This window comes from Zingiber officinale, chromosome 5B (assembly GCF_018446385.1).
Source record: "Zingiber officinale cultivar Zhangliang chromosome 5B, Zo_v1.1, whole genome shotgun sequence".
Classification (NCBI taxonomy): Eukaryota; Viridiplantae; Streptophyta; class Magnoliopsida; order Zingiberales; family Zingiberaceae; genus Zingiber; species Zingiber officinale.
In genome coordinates, this window is record NC_055995.1 from 135698829 (window position 1) to 135713140 (window position 14312).

Consider the following 14312-nt stretch of genomic DNA (forward strand, 5'->3'; position numbering starts at 1 on the left):
TGAGAATCACCTTACTCTAACATCTGGACTAAACATTAAACCCAAATCAATTGAGTTTGTTCCATCCATCTTCAATTGATTCATGTTCTTTCATGCTAAAATGAGCCTAGCTAACTAATCATCCTTAATCATCTTATCAATGAGCCTATATGCCACATAATCATCTTAATTACATTAACATATGATCTTAATTACCTTAACCATCTCATATGAACTTTGAACTGCTGAGAGTTTTTATTTCAGAGGTTTTTGTTCTAGCTGTTCCATGAATTCCAGTTAAAGACGAGGTTTTTGATCAAATAATTACATAATAATGATACACTGGGTGAAGCTAGCAATCGGTGGCGATGCCATGCATGTGAAGAGAAAGCTTCAATTAACTATTCCTAGCTCGATGTTTGTGATCGACAGGTTTCTCCGGCGACGCCGACGGCGGCGAACAGCGCCGCCGTTAGCTGCTCCTGCGTGTAGACCCGGTTCGTCATTTTGACGGTCACCTGCTGCATCATCAGCTCCTTCACCACAGACACGTTGGCGCAGTTCACCTCCAGCTCCAGCTCGCGCAGCGCCGCCATCAGCCTAGCGGCCGGGTGGCGCTGCCAGTCGCTCTGCACCCGGACGATCGCCTCCCGCCCGAAAATCTTCACCTCCACCTCCATCAAGGCGTCGGCGCACCGCACCATGCTTCCCGGTGGGGGGTTGGTCGGCGTTTGGCTGCCGGTGGCGGCGGTGGCCGTCTCCTTATTTACCTCGAGCTCCGCCAGCTCGGCCAGCAGCCTTCTCTTGTCCGCGTCGAGCGCCTTCGTCTTGGAACGGAGCTCGTTGATGTAGGCGACGGCGTCGGCGAGCAGCGAGGCCTTATCCATCTTGGACACGTGGGGCACCACGGAGCGCAGCGAGTAGAACCTCTGGTTCAGCTTCTTGCGCCGCTGCCGCTCCGCCTCCAAGTGGTCCACTGATTCCTCGCGCCCGTTCGCCGGCTTCCGCCCCCGCTTCTTCGGCCGATTATATGCTGGATCCATCAGCGCAGTACTTCTCGTCACCTCCCGGACCGATGCCTGCATGTCGGAGTAGCGGTCCGAGCTGTCTCCGGCGATACAGTCAAGGAGGCCCTCCAGCTTCACCGCCGCAATGGGCGTGGACAGGAACCAATCGTCGTCGTCGTTGCTTGAAGAAGACTTCTTGATCTCGTGGGAGATGTACTTGTCGGTGCAGAGGGAGTCGGCTCCGCCCCCAGTTGGGGAAATCGCGACGTTAACAGAGGAATTAGGAGGCTTCGAGGCGGATGGCTCGGAGATGTAGAGATCGCAAGGTTCCTGGAGCGCTCCGTGCTCCACCGACGGCTGCCACGATGTAGTTGCAGTGCGGCCATGGAAGAGCTCTCTGATCTTGTTCAAGAAATCGACGTTCTGGTAGATCTCCTGCGTTGAACCGACCTCGACGACGGCGCCGCAGGGCAGGGGAACGCAGGCCATAGTGCGGAACCCGAACACCCTTGCCAGCATTGCACGTTCGCAAGGGTCCGCCTCCAAGACTTCCTCCGTCGTCAACCACGCCGGCGAACCGGTGAGGAGGGTCTGTCCCGGGAGCCCAGATCCGGGAGCAAGCGTCTGCGTCATCGACACGAGGAAGAACCACTCGGTGTCAGTGGCCTTCTCGTCGGCCGAGTCATTGCCACTGCCGCCGGACATGAAGGAGTTGACCTCCAGGCCTGGTTCGGCTGGAACTCCAGTTTTCCCCTTTCTTCGGTGCAGTACTCTGTTGTCCTCGTCCAATCCCCGGTAGTACCCGTCGCCCCAAGTGAGGGCGACGCCTGCGGCGGCTGGGGAGAGCTGCCAGAAGATGGCGTAGTTCCAATTGTCGCTGGCGCCGTCGATGAGCGAGTGGAGGCGCTGCTGGAGGGTCTCCCCGGTGAACTTAGGGGCCGGTATAGAAGCGGTGACAGTAAAGTGAGAGGAGGGGGAGGAGGATGAGGAGGAGGGCAAGGCAGGCGGCTCTTGAGGAAGCGAGTTCCAGCTGCTAATTACATTGCGGTGGGTGACGGCGGTGGAAGAGGAGAGGGAGAGGAAGGCATCCATCATGGAGGCGTTGTCGTGGGATGTCGTACGTTCGTTGTCGTCCTCGGCGGCGGCGGCGGCGGCGGTTGGGATAGGAAGAGTGCGGAGGGGAGGAGGTTTAATAACGTAGTTCCTGAGGTGGTATCGATCGAGTAGGGCCCGGCCAGCCTCTGTTGGCGGTCTCCCTTGAAGGGTAAATTTGTAATTGTGTGATCATGTCAAATTTAGAAAATTTGTTATTAAAGTCTACCATTTTATAAACATATTATATTATTTTTAAAAAAAATTAGTTGATAATCCTCGATAACTCTAAATCATAAATTAAAATCATATTTAACTCTTAACACTTCCACGACCTATATAATAATTGATCTTATTTGAAATCGGAAAAGACGGACAATGGATTAATTGTTTTTGATATTGACCGTGAAAAAATATTGAGTTTGAAAGAAGATGATGAAAAATGATTTTGCATATAAGAAAAATATAGAGGGAAGAAAATATCAGTAATCGAGTCAGGGAGAGGTCTTCGACAGAGATATTCTGACACTCAAGTCAGATAAATGGTCGAGAGGAAATAAAAGATGATGAATAGTAGAAAATGAACCGTTGACAAATGATGCATACCTACACCTTTAAGATAAAATCTCTTTTATAGTGGTATTTTTCCTCTATGCATGACTATCGATGTATTTCCAATAAATGATCAACTATTCTGATATTCTAAGACCTTTCCGAAAATAGACCCATCGTTTCTGTATTTTGCAAGGCAGAAGCTTCCATCATACAAATTATATAGAGAATATTTCCTTGATTCTCTAACAACCATTATACAAACGTAAAAAAGAATATTAGCTCATTGAGTTGATGAACCATTAATATGCTTTAATAGTAGGCCGACCGAGTCCCCTCTATCGTCCGATTGGATCTCGTTTGCAGACGAGCTCGGGTCGGTTAAGGAATGAGGACTAGACCCGACCTCGGGCCGAGTCTGGCCCAGACCCGGACCCGAGCCGGGGCGGGCTTGGCTCGGACCCGGTTCGGGCCCGTAACCGGGACAACGGGCCAGTTGCCCGTTGACTCGGTTCGCCGGGTTGAACCGGAACCAGCCTGTCAACTTGTCGGGCTGGTTCCGGTTCATTTGCTGTAAAACCGGCGAACCGGCGGGTAACCAGCGGTTCAACCCGCCGGTTCAGCCGTAATTTTTTTTTTTTGTAACGGCTTGAACCACCGGTTAACTAGCGGTTCATAGCCGTTGGGGGTTTTTTTTGGGTATTTTTTTCAACGGTTAGGATCATTTGATCGTTTTTTGATCAATGGATATGATTTAGTGTCCATTACTATCAAAACTCTATAAATAGAGAGCTCATTTCATCATTTTCACACACATCTTCTCTACTCTTACCCTTAATCTCAATTTCGTATTCTCTACACACTTTCGTTTTCAATTTTCAATTACAATGGAAGGAGGCCGCGGAGGTGCATCATCTCGAGCTCAGAAGGAAAAACAAATAATGAATCCGCGGGAGGAGGACCCCAACATTCAATCCACCGATGATGAGATCGAGCATCTTCCGAATCCGACACCCAAAACACAAAGAAGTACCGATGCAATTACTTCTAAGGTTCGGGAACTTCCTCCTCTAAAGTCTTCTATTTTCACTAAACATTTTGAGAATGTCACTCTTCCGTCAGGAGAAATGGGTGCAAAATGTAAGCACTGCAATGCTTCCTACAAATTCCAAGTCGGCGGTGGCTATGGGTTGTTGAAACGATATGTAGAAACGAAGCACCCGACGGAATATGGACTCGACCGTTCTCAAACACAATTATCAGGATTTTCTTCAACTAGCGTTAATACCGATTCCGATTTATTTTTATATTCGGATAATAAATTAAGAGAATCATTAACTAAATTTGTTTTCGTAGAACATCTTTCTTTTAGTTTTAAATTTAAATGCACATTTGAAGATTTTTGTAAAAAATCTCTTAATCCATGTGCTAAACGTGTTCTTAGGACTACACTTACTCGTACAATTAAAAAACTAGTAAAACAAGGAAAAAAGAATTTAATTAATGAATTTAGTAAATTAGATAATAAAGTTTCTTTATGTTCCGATATTTGGAGTGATCATTGGCAAACACATTCGTATATGGGTATGACTTGCCATTGGATCGATAACTCTTGGAACCTCCAAAAAAGATTGTTAGATTATAGAGTTTTTGATGAATCACATAATGCTCATAACATCGCACAATTATTATGTTTAATTTTAGAAGAATATGGCTTAACTCATAAAATATTTTCAATATCATTAGATAATGCTAGTTCCAATACCGCTTGTATAGATGATCTAAAATTTGTTTGTCAACCTATTATCGACGGCTTATTTTTTCATATTCGTTGTGTATGCCATGTTTTAAATTTATGTGTTCAAGATGGTTTAAAATTTTTAGAAAGTTATATTCAACCAATTAGAATTGCAATTTCTTATTTATGGTCTCATCCATCTATAATGAAACAATGGGGTAGGTTTGTAAAATTAATGGGATGAGACCTAAAAAATTTTCACGTGATGTACCAACACGTTGGAGTTCAACATACCAATTATTACAAGATTCATTTCAATATAAAGAATTATTATATTCATTTTTTGCACAAAATACTAATACTAATATTTATTTATTTTCACAACAATGGAATATTTGTAGTAGTATTTGTGAAATTTTAAAAGTATTTAATGATGCAACCGAACAACTTTCCGGTGTTTATTACCCCACTGCTCAATTAGTTTTAGAAAATTTTTCTAATATAGTATTAGTTTTAAATGAACATATTAATAATGAATCTTTATCTCCTTGCATTCTAGCTATGAAAACTAAATGGGAAAAATATTTTTATTTAATTCTTGAAATTTATTTAATTTCATTCGCTTTAGATCCTAGATTTAAATTAGAAGTTTTACAAGAAATCTTAACTTTATATTATGACGCTTTAATTCCAATTAAAGATTCTTCTTCCCTGATCTAGTTAATATTATATATAATGTTAGAATTTATTTATATGATATTTATAATCAGTATTATGTAAAATATGTAACACAAACTAATATTTGTAGTAGTATTTGTTAAAAAAACATAGAGGGAAGAAAACGTCAATAATCGAGCCAGGGAGACGTCTCTGACATAGGCACTCTGACACTCATGTTAGATAAGTGGTCGAGAGGAAATAACAGATGATGAATAGCAGAAAATGAACAGTGGGCACTGTATGCGTAATGATACATACCTGCACCTTTAAGAGAAAACTCCTTTTGTAGTGTTATTTTTCCTCTATGCACGAATGTGGATGTATTTCCAAAAAATGATCGACCATTCTAACATTCTGAGACCTTTCCGAAAATAGACCCATCATTTTTGTATTTTGTAAGGTAGAAGCTTCCATCATACAAATTGCATAGGGAATATTCCCTTGATTCTCTAACAACTGTTATACAAACGTCAAAAAGAATCTTAGCTCATTGGATTGATGGACCATTAATATGATTTAATAGCAGGCCGACCGAGTCCCCTCTTGTTGGTTAGTCCTAGGAAAATCATACCAGTTCCACTGTACAAAAAATTTGTACAAGTGTCGAACCTTTCCTTAAATAATCTATTGTGTTCTTTAGAAGTTAAATTAGGAATCGCAGACGGAACTCAACATCATTGATTCCAAATTTAATTTATATGTTCTTAATGGTTTAGATTTGAATCGCAAGCGGAACTTAACACTATTGATTCAAATCCACCTATGTTATTAATTCAATTAAATATTAATTTCTAAAATTAGCTTTCAGGACTGCATGGCGAGGCACATGACCTTCTTGGATATGGGAGCAACCACCACCGCCTAGACAAAGCCTTTTAAGGAAAGCTAATATTTAATTTCCTTAAATAACTCTAGGTTTAACCAAAAAAATAATCGAATCACAAATTCAAAAATAAAAGAAACACAACTTCGAAACAAATCTGAAAACTCTAGAATCATATGCTTCTTGTGTTTGGTATTTCCAAAAATAACTATACAAAGAAAACTAGTATGATGCGAAAAATAATTACTAGTTATATCTTTCTTTGTAAGCAAAGAAAACTCTATAATCTCTTGATCTTCTACCGTATTCCTCTTCTTATCCCGGACGTTGTGTGGGCAACGATCTACCGAGATGAGAATCCACCTAAGCCACCTTCTTCTCCATGCAAGATTCGGCCACCATAATTCTCCAAGAGAAGTAGAGGTCCGGCCACCACCACCAAGCTCCAAGGGATGCTAGAAACAAAGCCTTCTTTCTCTCCTTCTTCTCCTAGCTAGAACCGGCCATCAACAAGAGCTCCAAGAGAAGATGAAACCGGCCACTAAAGAAGAAGAGAAGAGGAGAGGGAAAACCTCTAGGGCCGACCACACCAAGAAGAAAAAGAGAGGAAGAAAAAGAATAGAGTTGTTACCCATGAAGGCACCTCTACCCTTTCTTTTATAATCCTTGGCCTTGGAAAATAAAAAAAATTAAATAAAAACTTCCTTAATTCTTTTGCCATGAAAAGGAAAATTTATTTTAATTAAAAAACAATTTTCTTCTCATTAAACATCATGGTCGGCCACTTTAAAATCCCAAACAAGGAGAGTTTTAATCAACACAAGAATTAAAACTTCCTAATTTGTCTCCGGAAATTTATAAAAAAAAAATTTCTCCAATAATTTGTCCCTTTATGGTGGATTATAAAAAAGAAATTTTATAAATTAAAATATTTCTTTTAAACATGTGGATGATTTCCAAAAAGGAAAATTATTATCTCTAAAAATTAAAATCTCCTTTCAATCTACAAATAAGGAAATATATCAAATCTTTTCTTAATATTTTGTAGAAACTTATAAAAAAATATTTAATTTTTAAACTCTCTTTTAAATCACGAACATGGTTAAAAAAGGAAAGTTTTCTCAAAATTAAAATCTACCTTTCAATGTAGAAATAAGGAAAGATTTCACATCTTTTCTTAATCTTTTGTAGAAAACTATAAAAGGAAAGATTTAAATTTCAAACTTTCTTTTAAAACCATGATATCCACATAAGAAATAATTTTAATAAAAATCTCTTTTTATTTTCTATGTGGTCGGCCACACCTAGCTTGGACTCCAAGCTAGGGCCGACCACTAATCTTGACTCTATCCTTAGGTCTTGGCCGACCCTAGCTTGGGTTCCAAGCTAGCTTGGCTGACCCCTTTGGGTTGGGCAAAAAATGGGTATGTGATGGGTATAAATCTCTATATACAAGAGGCTACGATAGGGACCGAGAGGAGGAATTGGTTTTGGTCTCCCGATGAAATTAAGTTTCTCGTGTTCGCCCCGAACACACAACTTAACTTCATCAATAATAATTCATACCACTAAAGAATTATTATTGAACTACCGCACCAATCCCAAATTACATTTTGGGCTCCTTCTTATTATGAGTGTGTTAGTCTCCCTGTGTTTAAGATGTCGAATGTCCACTAATTAAATTAGTTACTGACAACTCACTAATTAATATCTTAGTCCAAGAGTAATACCACTCAACCTTATCGTCATGTCGGACTAAGTCCACCTGCAGGGTTTAACATGACAATCCTTATGAGCTCCTCTCGGGGACATTCTCAACCTAGATTACTAGGACACAATTTCCTTCTATAATCAACAACACACACTATAAGTAATATCATTTCCCAACTTATCGGGTTTATTGATTTATCGAGCTAAATCTCACCCATTAATAAGTCAAAGAAATAAATACTAAATATATGTATTTGTTATTATATTAGGATTAAGAGCACACACTTCCATAATAACTAAGGTCTAATTCTTTTATAAAGTCAGTACAAAATGAACTTACCTAAAATGGTCCTACTCAATACACTTGGAGTGTATCAGTGTAATTTATTAGTTAAGATAAACTAATACTTAATTACACTAGAACTACTTTAAAAAAAACGGTTTGTTCCTTTCCATTTTAGTCGCGAGCAACTGTTTATAATTTATAAAGAACCGACAACATGATCTTCTGTGTGTGACACCACACACCATGTTATCTACAATATAAATTAATTGAACAACTACACTTAACAAATAAATGTAAGTATTTGACCATTGTGATTCTTTATTTCTAAATAAATGTTTATACAAAAGCTAGACTTTTAGTATACACTCTAACAATCTCCCACTTATACTAAAAGACTAAGCTGCCATACATTTGATTCTCAACCCTTCAACATGGCCATCAAAAGCTTTTGCCTTAAGGACCTTAGTGAAATGATCTATAGGTCATCACTTGATGCAATCTAGGCGGCAACAACTTCTCCTCGTTTATACGATTTCTCGTATTGGGTGGTACTTGCGCTCTATTGTGTTTACTTGCCTTATGAACTTATGGTTTCTTCGAGTTTGCTACTGCACCATTATTATTACAATAAATTGTAATAATTTTTTGGGCAAATCAGAAAACATGTCTAAGTCCATCATGAAGTATGTGAGCCATACAGCTTCTATGACTGTCTCAGAGGCTGCCACTTACTCAGCTTCTATGGTGGAGTCCGAAAAAACACCTTTGCTTATCACTCTTCCATAGTTATGACTTCACCTCCTAAAGTAAACACAAAATCCCGAGGTCGACTTACTATTGTCCCTATTCGATTGGAAGTCAAAATCCTTGTTACCCACAGGGATCAAATCATCTGCCTATTAAACTAGCATATAATCTCTAGTCCCTCTAAGGTACTTTAATATATGCTTTACGGCAGTCTAGTGTCCTGGTCCTGGGTTACTTCAATATCTGCTAACTATGCCCTGGGCAAAACAGATATCCAGTCTCGTGCATAGTATACATTAGGCTTCCGATAGCCGAAACATAAGGAACTGCCATCATGTCTTCTATCTCTTTTGATGTCTTCAGAGACATCTCTTTAGATAAAATTTACTCCATGTCTAAAAGGTAGAAAACCTTTCTTGAAGTCTTGCATGCTAAAACGAGCAAGGATTGTATTGATATATGAAGTTTGGGATAAGTAAAATATTCTTTTCTTGCGATCTCTTATTACTTTGATCCAGGGGCGGAGTTAGGATATTGGTTGAGTGTAGGCAATAATAAAATATATTTAATAAAGTAAAACAAAATTAAATTTTATAATTGTAATGGTATAAAATTAAAGATCAACAAAGACTAAGCAATATATAATAGAACAGAATATGATGCATAAAAGATTAAAAGTTGACATAATAATTAAACCGCAAATGACAAAATGAAAACTAACCCGTTGAGCTTGTCCAACCGGATTATCCTCCCTAATATCAAAAAAACTATCTATTCCACCATCTTCAAAAAGATTCTTGGTTATAAGATACACTCAAAAGTTGTTCATAATTTTCAAGCATCAAGCCAATACCATCCACATTGATGAAATCTGTATAGAAATATAGCTGCAAATGAATAAGACAAATTAGCACTTGCCATGAAAATTTAAAATGGAAAGCTAAAACTTATACTTATGAGTGATAACATGACATATTCAGCATTAGTAAAACTACATGATTTTTTAAAGAATAAATTCATTTCAAAGAAGAGTTGTAAAGAGTTTAAGTCAAGAAGCTAATTCTTTTATTAACAAAGCATACAATATGAAATCAAACATCACAACATAATTACCTTACAATTGTTCTTTTCGAGTCTTCATATTTTGAAACTTTTGTATAATAGCTTCATTATCAACCGTTAGAAATATATCTTTCTCTACATAGACAATAAGACTATCATTCATCCAATCGTCACTCATTCGATTGCGCAACCTGTCTTTCACAATTCTCATGGCAGAAAATACTCTCTCTACAGACGCAGTCGCAACTGGTAAAATTAATACTAATGTCAAAAGTTTAAAAACCAATGGATACACCATATTTTTCTTTGACATAACTAACTTCTCTGAAAGATCACCGAGGTCTTTCAATCCTTGAAATGTTTTGTTAGAACGCATATCACATATATAAGTTTCAAGTTGATCATCAAGTACGAGAAGATCAAATCTTGAGAAATCTTGTGGATAAAACTCAGCCAGTTGCAACAATTTTTTCTTGTCAAAAGCTATAAAAGAGTTTTGTGGACACAAACAAGCTACACAAAGAAGTAACTCTGTACTTGCCTCTGAGAAACGATCATTTAATTCTTGAAGTTGCATATCAATAACACCATAAAATAAATCAACTCGATAGTGATGTAAATTTGTCACTTCTGGTGGATTACGATGGGGACGACCACGTGGTGCCCAACGTGTGAACATATCATCCATTTTGAGACAATCAATGTAATGTTGTTGACAAAAATACTGAACCTTTTCTAAAAATGAATCCCAACCATCTTCTCTCATATTTTGGAGTCGGTGTTTGCATACTTGTACCAAATCCATTGCATTTACAATATCCTGATCTTTCTTTTGTAATGCCGTCGACAATTCACTCGAAATCCCTAAGACATGTTTCATCAAGTGTAGATTGAATGCAAAATCAAATGAAAGTATTGACTCCAATAAATTAAATGCCTCAGTTTTTTGATCAGGAGAACTGGAATCATCTTCTGAAATCATTTCAAGCACATCACTGACAGCAGAGAACATAGAAATCAAACTGTTCAAAGAATTGTAATGTGACCCCCAACGTGTATCCCCAGCACGTTGAAGAGTAGTTTCTTGATTAAGCCCTCGACCACTTGAAATTTCACCCCTCTCTAGTGCCTCAACAATAAAATCTGAATGTTTCTCCTTAAGAAGATCAGAACGTTTGCAGGATGATCCAACAACATTTACCACATCACCAACAATACGAAAGAAATTAGAAATTGGAAGATTTTTCTTGGCCACAACTATAAGAGCTAGTTGAAGCTGATGGGCAAAACAATGTATGTAAAATGCACATGGGTTCTCCTTTAAAATGAGTGCTTTTAGACCATTAAATTTACCTTGCATATTACTTGCTCCATCAAAACCTTGTCCTCTCACATTAGATATGCTCAAATTATATTTAGCGAACATCTTATCAATAGCAGCTTTAAGTGAGAGTGCTGTAGTACTAGTAACATGTTCAATTCCAATAAAACGCTCATTTATATGCCCACTACTATCAACATAGCGCAAAACAACTGACATTTGCTCCTTCATTGACACATCACGAGATTCATCAACTAAAATAGAGAATAATGAATTACCAATATCTTTGATAATAACATTAATTGTTTCAGTTGCACAAGCCCTTACTATATCCTTCTGAATATTCGGTGATGTTAACTTGCAATTTTTAGGAGCATTTTCCAATATCACATCATTAATCTCTTTATTATGAGCACCTAAAAACTCCAGTTGAATAAGAAAGTTACCTGGATTAAGAGAACCTTCAGTCTCATCATGACCCCGAAATGAATTCCCTTGTCGCAACAGAACTCTAATACAATCAATTGAAGCAGTGAGACGGATACGATAATCACTGCGCATTTGCTTTGACTGTTTGTGCAAAATTGATTGGATGTGCTCATCTTGATTCATCAAAGCTTCACAATTCATTCGAGCTTTATGATGTTCACTATCATGTTGGCCAACATGAATATTTAATCTATCTTTACTCTTCCAATTTGTGAATCCTTCACTAACAAAAGTCTCTCCTCCTGCTTGTTTTCCCTTAGTTGTCTTGAAAAGATAACAATACAAACAATACGCTGCATCTTTTTCTATACTATATTCCAACCAATCGCCAAATTCTTTAAACCATGAAGGATTGAACCGTCTAAATTGGCTTACTCCAAATTTTCGTTTTGGGAATTCATAACCTGAAGGTTGACATGGGCCTTTTTGTAAATATATCCTTCGAACTTGATCCCTAATGTTAGCATTATAAGAACAAATGAGAATCCTTTGTCCAGGATCTGCTGGTAGTTGTGAAAAATCAAATTCTCCAACTGTAACATTTCCAGTATTTTGTTCTTCTGGTTTTGGAGCTTTTCTTTTAAAAAATCTATGCATTGTAGACATAGTGATTTCCTAATATAAATAAATAAAAAATAAATTAACAATCCAAACTTAAACAAAATTCTAAAATTCTAAAATTATATATTTAATTAACATAGCATAGATTTAATATTTATCCATACTTTTTTTACCCATGCTGCCGTGCACAGCCTTGTATATGAATAATTATTGCAAAAGAAAAAAAAATTTCTCATAGTTAACTATCACATTAGTGGGCAGTGGCTGTAGTTGTTAATTTTGTAAGCATTATTAGCATATAGTAGAAAACAAAAAAATATATAGATAGCTTTTTATTGAAAATTATTTAATAAAAATATATAGATAACTTTTTTACCCAAGCATAGTTCGCCGTTTTTTTTTTCGGAACAGGAAAAAAGCATTTAGGTTAAGGCCTTAAGGGTTACCTTGGGTCCTTGGGCTTCTTAGATTGCTATGGAGTGTGGCAGCAAAGGAGGAAGATGAAGTCGAAAAGGAGGCGGCGGCCGCCGGCCGGCGAGGAAAGACTGACTACTGAAGAATGAAGATGGGTATTTCGGGAGGCGTTTGTGAGGTTGCCGCAGCTTGCAGGCATGTAGCCGACTGTGTGGTCGCACACGATACTTTTCTCCCAACTCGTGTAGTCGTGTTCGGTGTTCCTCTGGGCCTCTGGCTATGGCCTCTGGCTATGGCCTCTGCAGGTTCGGCGTGGAGACTGCAGAATTCGTTCGTCGCAAGGTTAGAGAGCAATTAGTTTAATGGGGTTGACTTAGGGCAAAAAAAGATTAATAATATTTATTTTTTTGTCCAGGCCCAGTGTGGGCAACTGCCCACACTCGGCCCGTGTAAGCTCCGCCCGTGCTTTGATCCCAAGAATATGTGCATTCTCCCAAGTCCTTTATATCGAATTTGTTTGGACAATCATACCCTTACTTTCGACAACATTTTGATATTATTTCCAACTACCAAAAATGTCATCTACGTATAGTACAAGAAATACCACCACGCTTCCATCACACTACTTGTATACACAAGACTCATCTGGACACTGAATAAATTCACAGGTCTGGATTACTTCATTAAACCAGATGAACCAAGACCTTGAAGCTTTTCTTCAGCCCATAGACCGATTGAGCTTACTTACTAGATGCTCTTTGCTCTTTGCTCTTTGCAATGAACCCTTCTGGTTACTATATATGGATGTTTTCTTCAAGACTTCTATTAAGGAAAGCTGTCTTGGCATCCACTTGCTAAATCTCATAGATAAAAGAATCCGGATAGACTTAAGCATGGCTACCAGTAAAAAGTTTTCTTTTTTTCAACAAGCCTTGCTTTGAAAGTTTTTATCTTCCTGTCTATCCCTCTTTTCCTATTATAGACTTATTTTCACCGAATGACTTTTACACCATTTGGTGATTTTATAAGCTCCCAGACTCTATTAGAATACATATATTCTAATTCTGTATTCTTTGTAAAGATGTTGTATCTTTATCTTGGAGTGCTTCGTCATATGTCCGGAGATCAGGTTCATGTCCACCAGGGATCGAGTCTAAAGACTCTCCCAAAACATGAATCTTTTAGGTTGGCTAACAACTCTCCCACTACGACGAGGCACTTTCTGCAATTATGTATCATTTGTGATACGTGTTGCAGTTTTTTTGTGATATTTCATCTTGTACAGTTGGTACTAGGTTAGACGTGTCCTTTAATTTCCTTAAGAACAATTTTTACTCATGGGCTTGTGGTTCATAGTATAGTCCTTTTCTAAAATCGGGCATTGGTGCCAACAATGACCTTCCGATTTTAAGGACTATAAACCTCTTTTCATTTTTCTAGGATAACTCACAAACAAGTGAACTCATGTCTAACTTATCAGTGTCTCTCACGTGCTAGACCACCCAAATCCGAATATGCTTCAGACTAGGCTTATGCCAATTCTGCATTTCTATAGGAGTAGAGAGTTCTGACTTAGAAGGTACTATGTTCACTTCCGTTTCCAGTATATATCCTTAAAACGAATTTTGGTAATTCTAAATAACTTATCATTGATCTAACTATTTTCATAAGAGTCATATACTTTCGTTTTACTACACCATTCTGTTGGGGTGTACCAGGTGCAGTTAGTTGAGATTGAATCCTGACTTCTGATAAGTGACTTCTAAACTCTCCCAAGAGGTACTTGCCACTACGATCTCAGCGTAGTGTCT

At 38.3% G+C, this 14312-nt stretch overlaps 2 protein-coding genes across 2 annotated transcripts; both read right to left on the minus strand.

The window, feature by feature from the left end:
* Positions 1–327: 327 nt before the first annotated feature.
* Positions 328–3198, minus strand: LOC121987093 (transcription factor MYC2-like). The gene is made up of 2 exons (XM_042540997.1): positions 3111–3198; positions 328–2242 (listed from the first exon to the last, which is right to left on the minus strand). The coding sequence occupies exons 1-2, from the start codon at positions 3196–3198 to the stop codon at positions 387–389; spliced, it is 1944 nt and encodes a 647-aa protein (XP_042396931.1). The 3' UTR covers positions 328–386.
* Positions 3199–9439: 6241 nt separating this feature from the next.
* Positions 9440–12123, minus strand: LOC121987094 (zinc finger MYM-type protein 1-like). The gene is made up of 3 exons (XM_042540998.1): positions 10037–12123; positions 9908–9962; positions 9440–9541 (listed from the first exon to the last, which is right to left on the minus strand). The coding sequence occupies exons 1-3, from the start codon at positions 12121–12123 to the stop codon at positions 9440–9442; spliced, it is 2244 nt and encodes a 747-aa protein (XP_042396932.1).
* Between the last annotated feature and the right edge of the window lie 2189 nt (positions 12124–14312).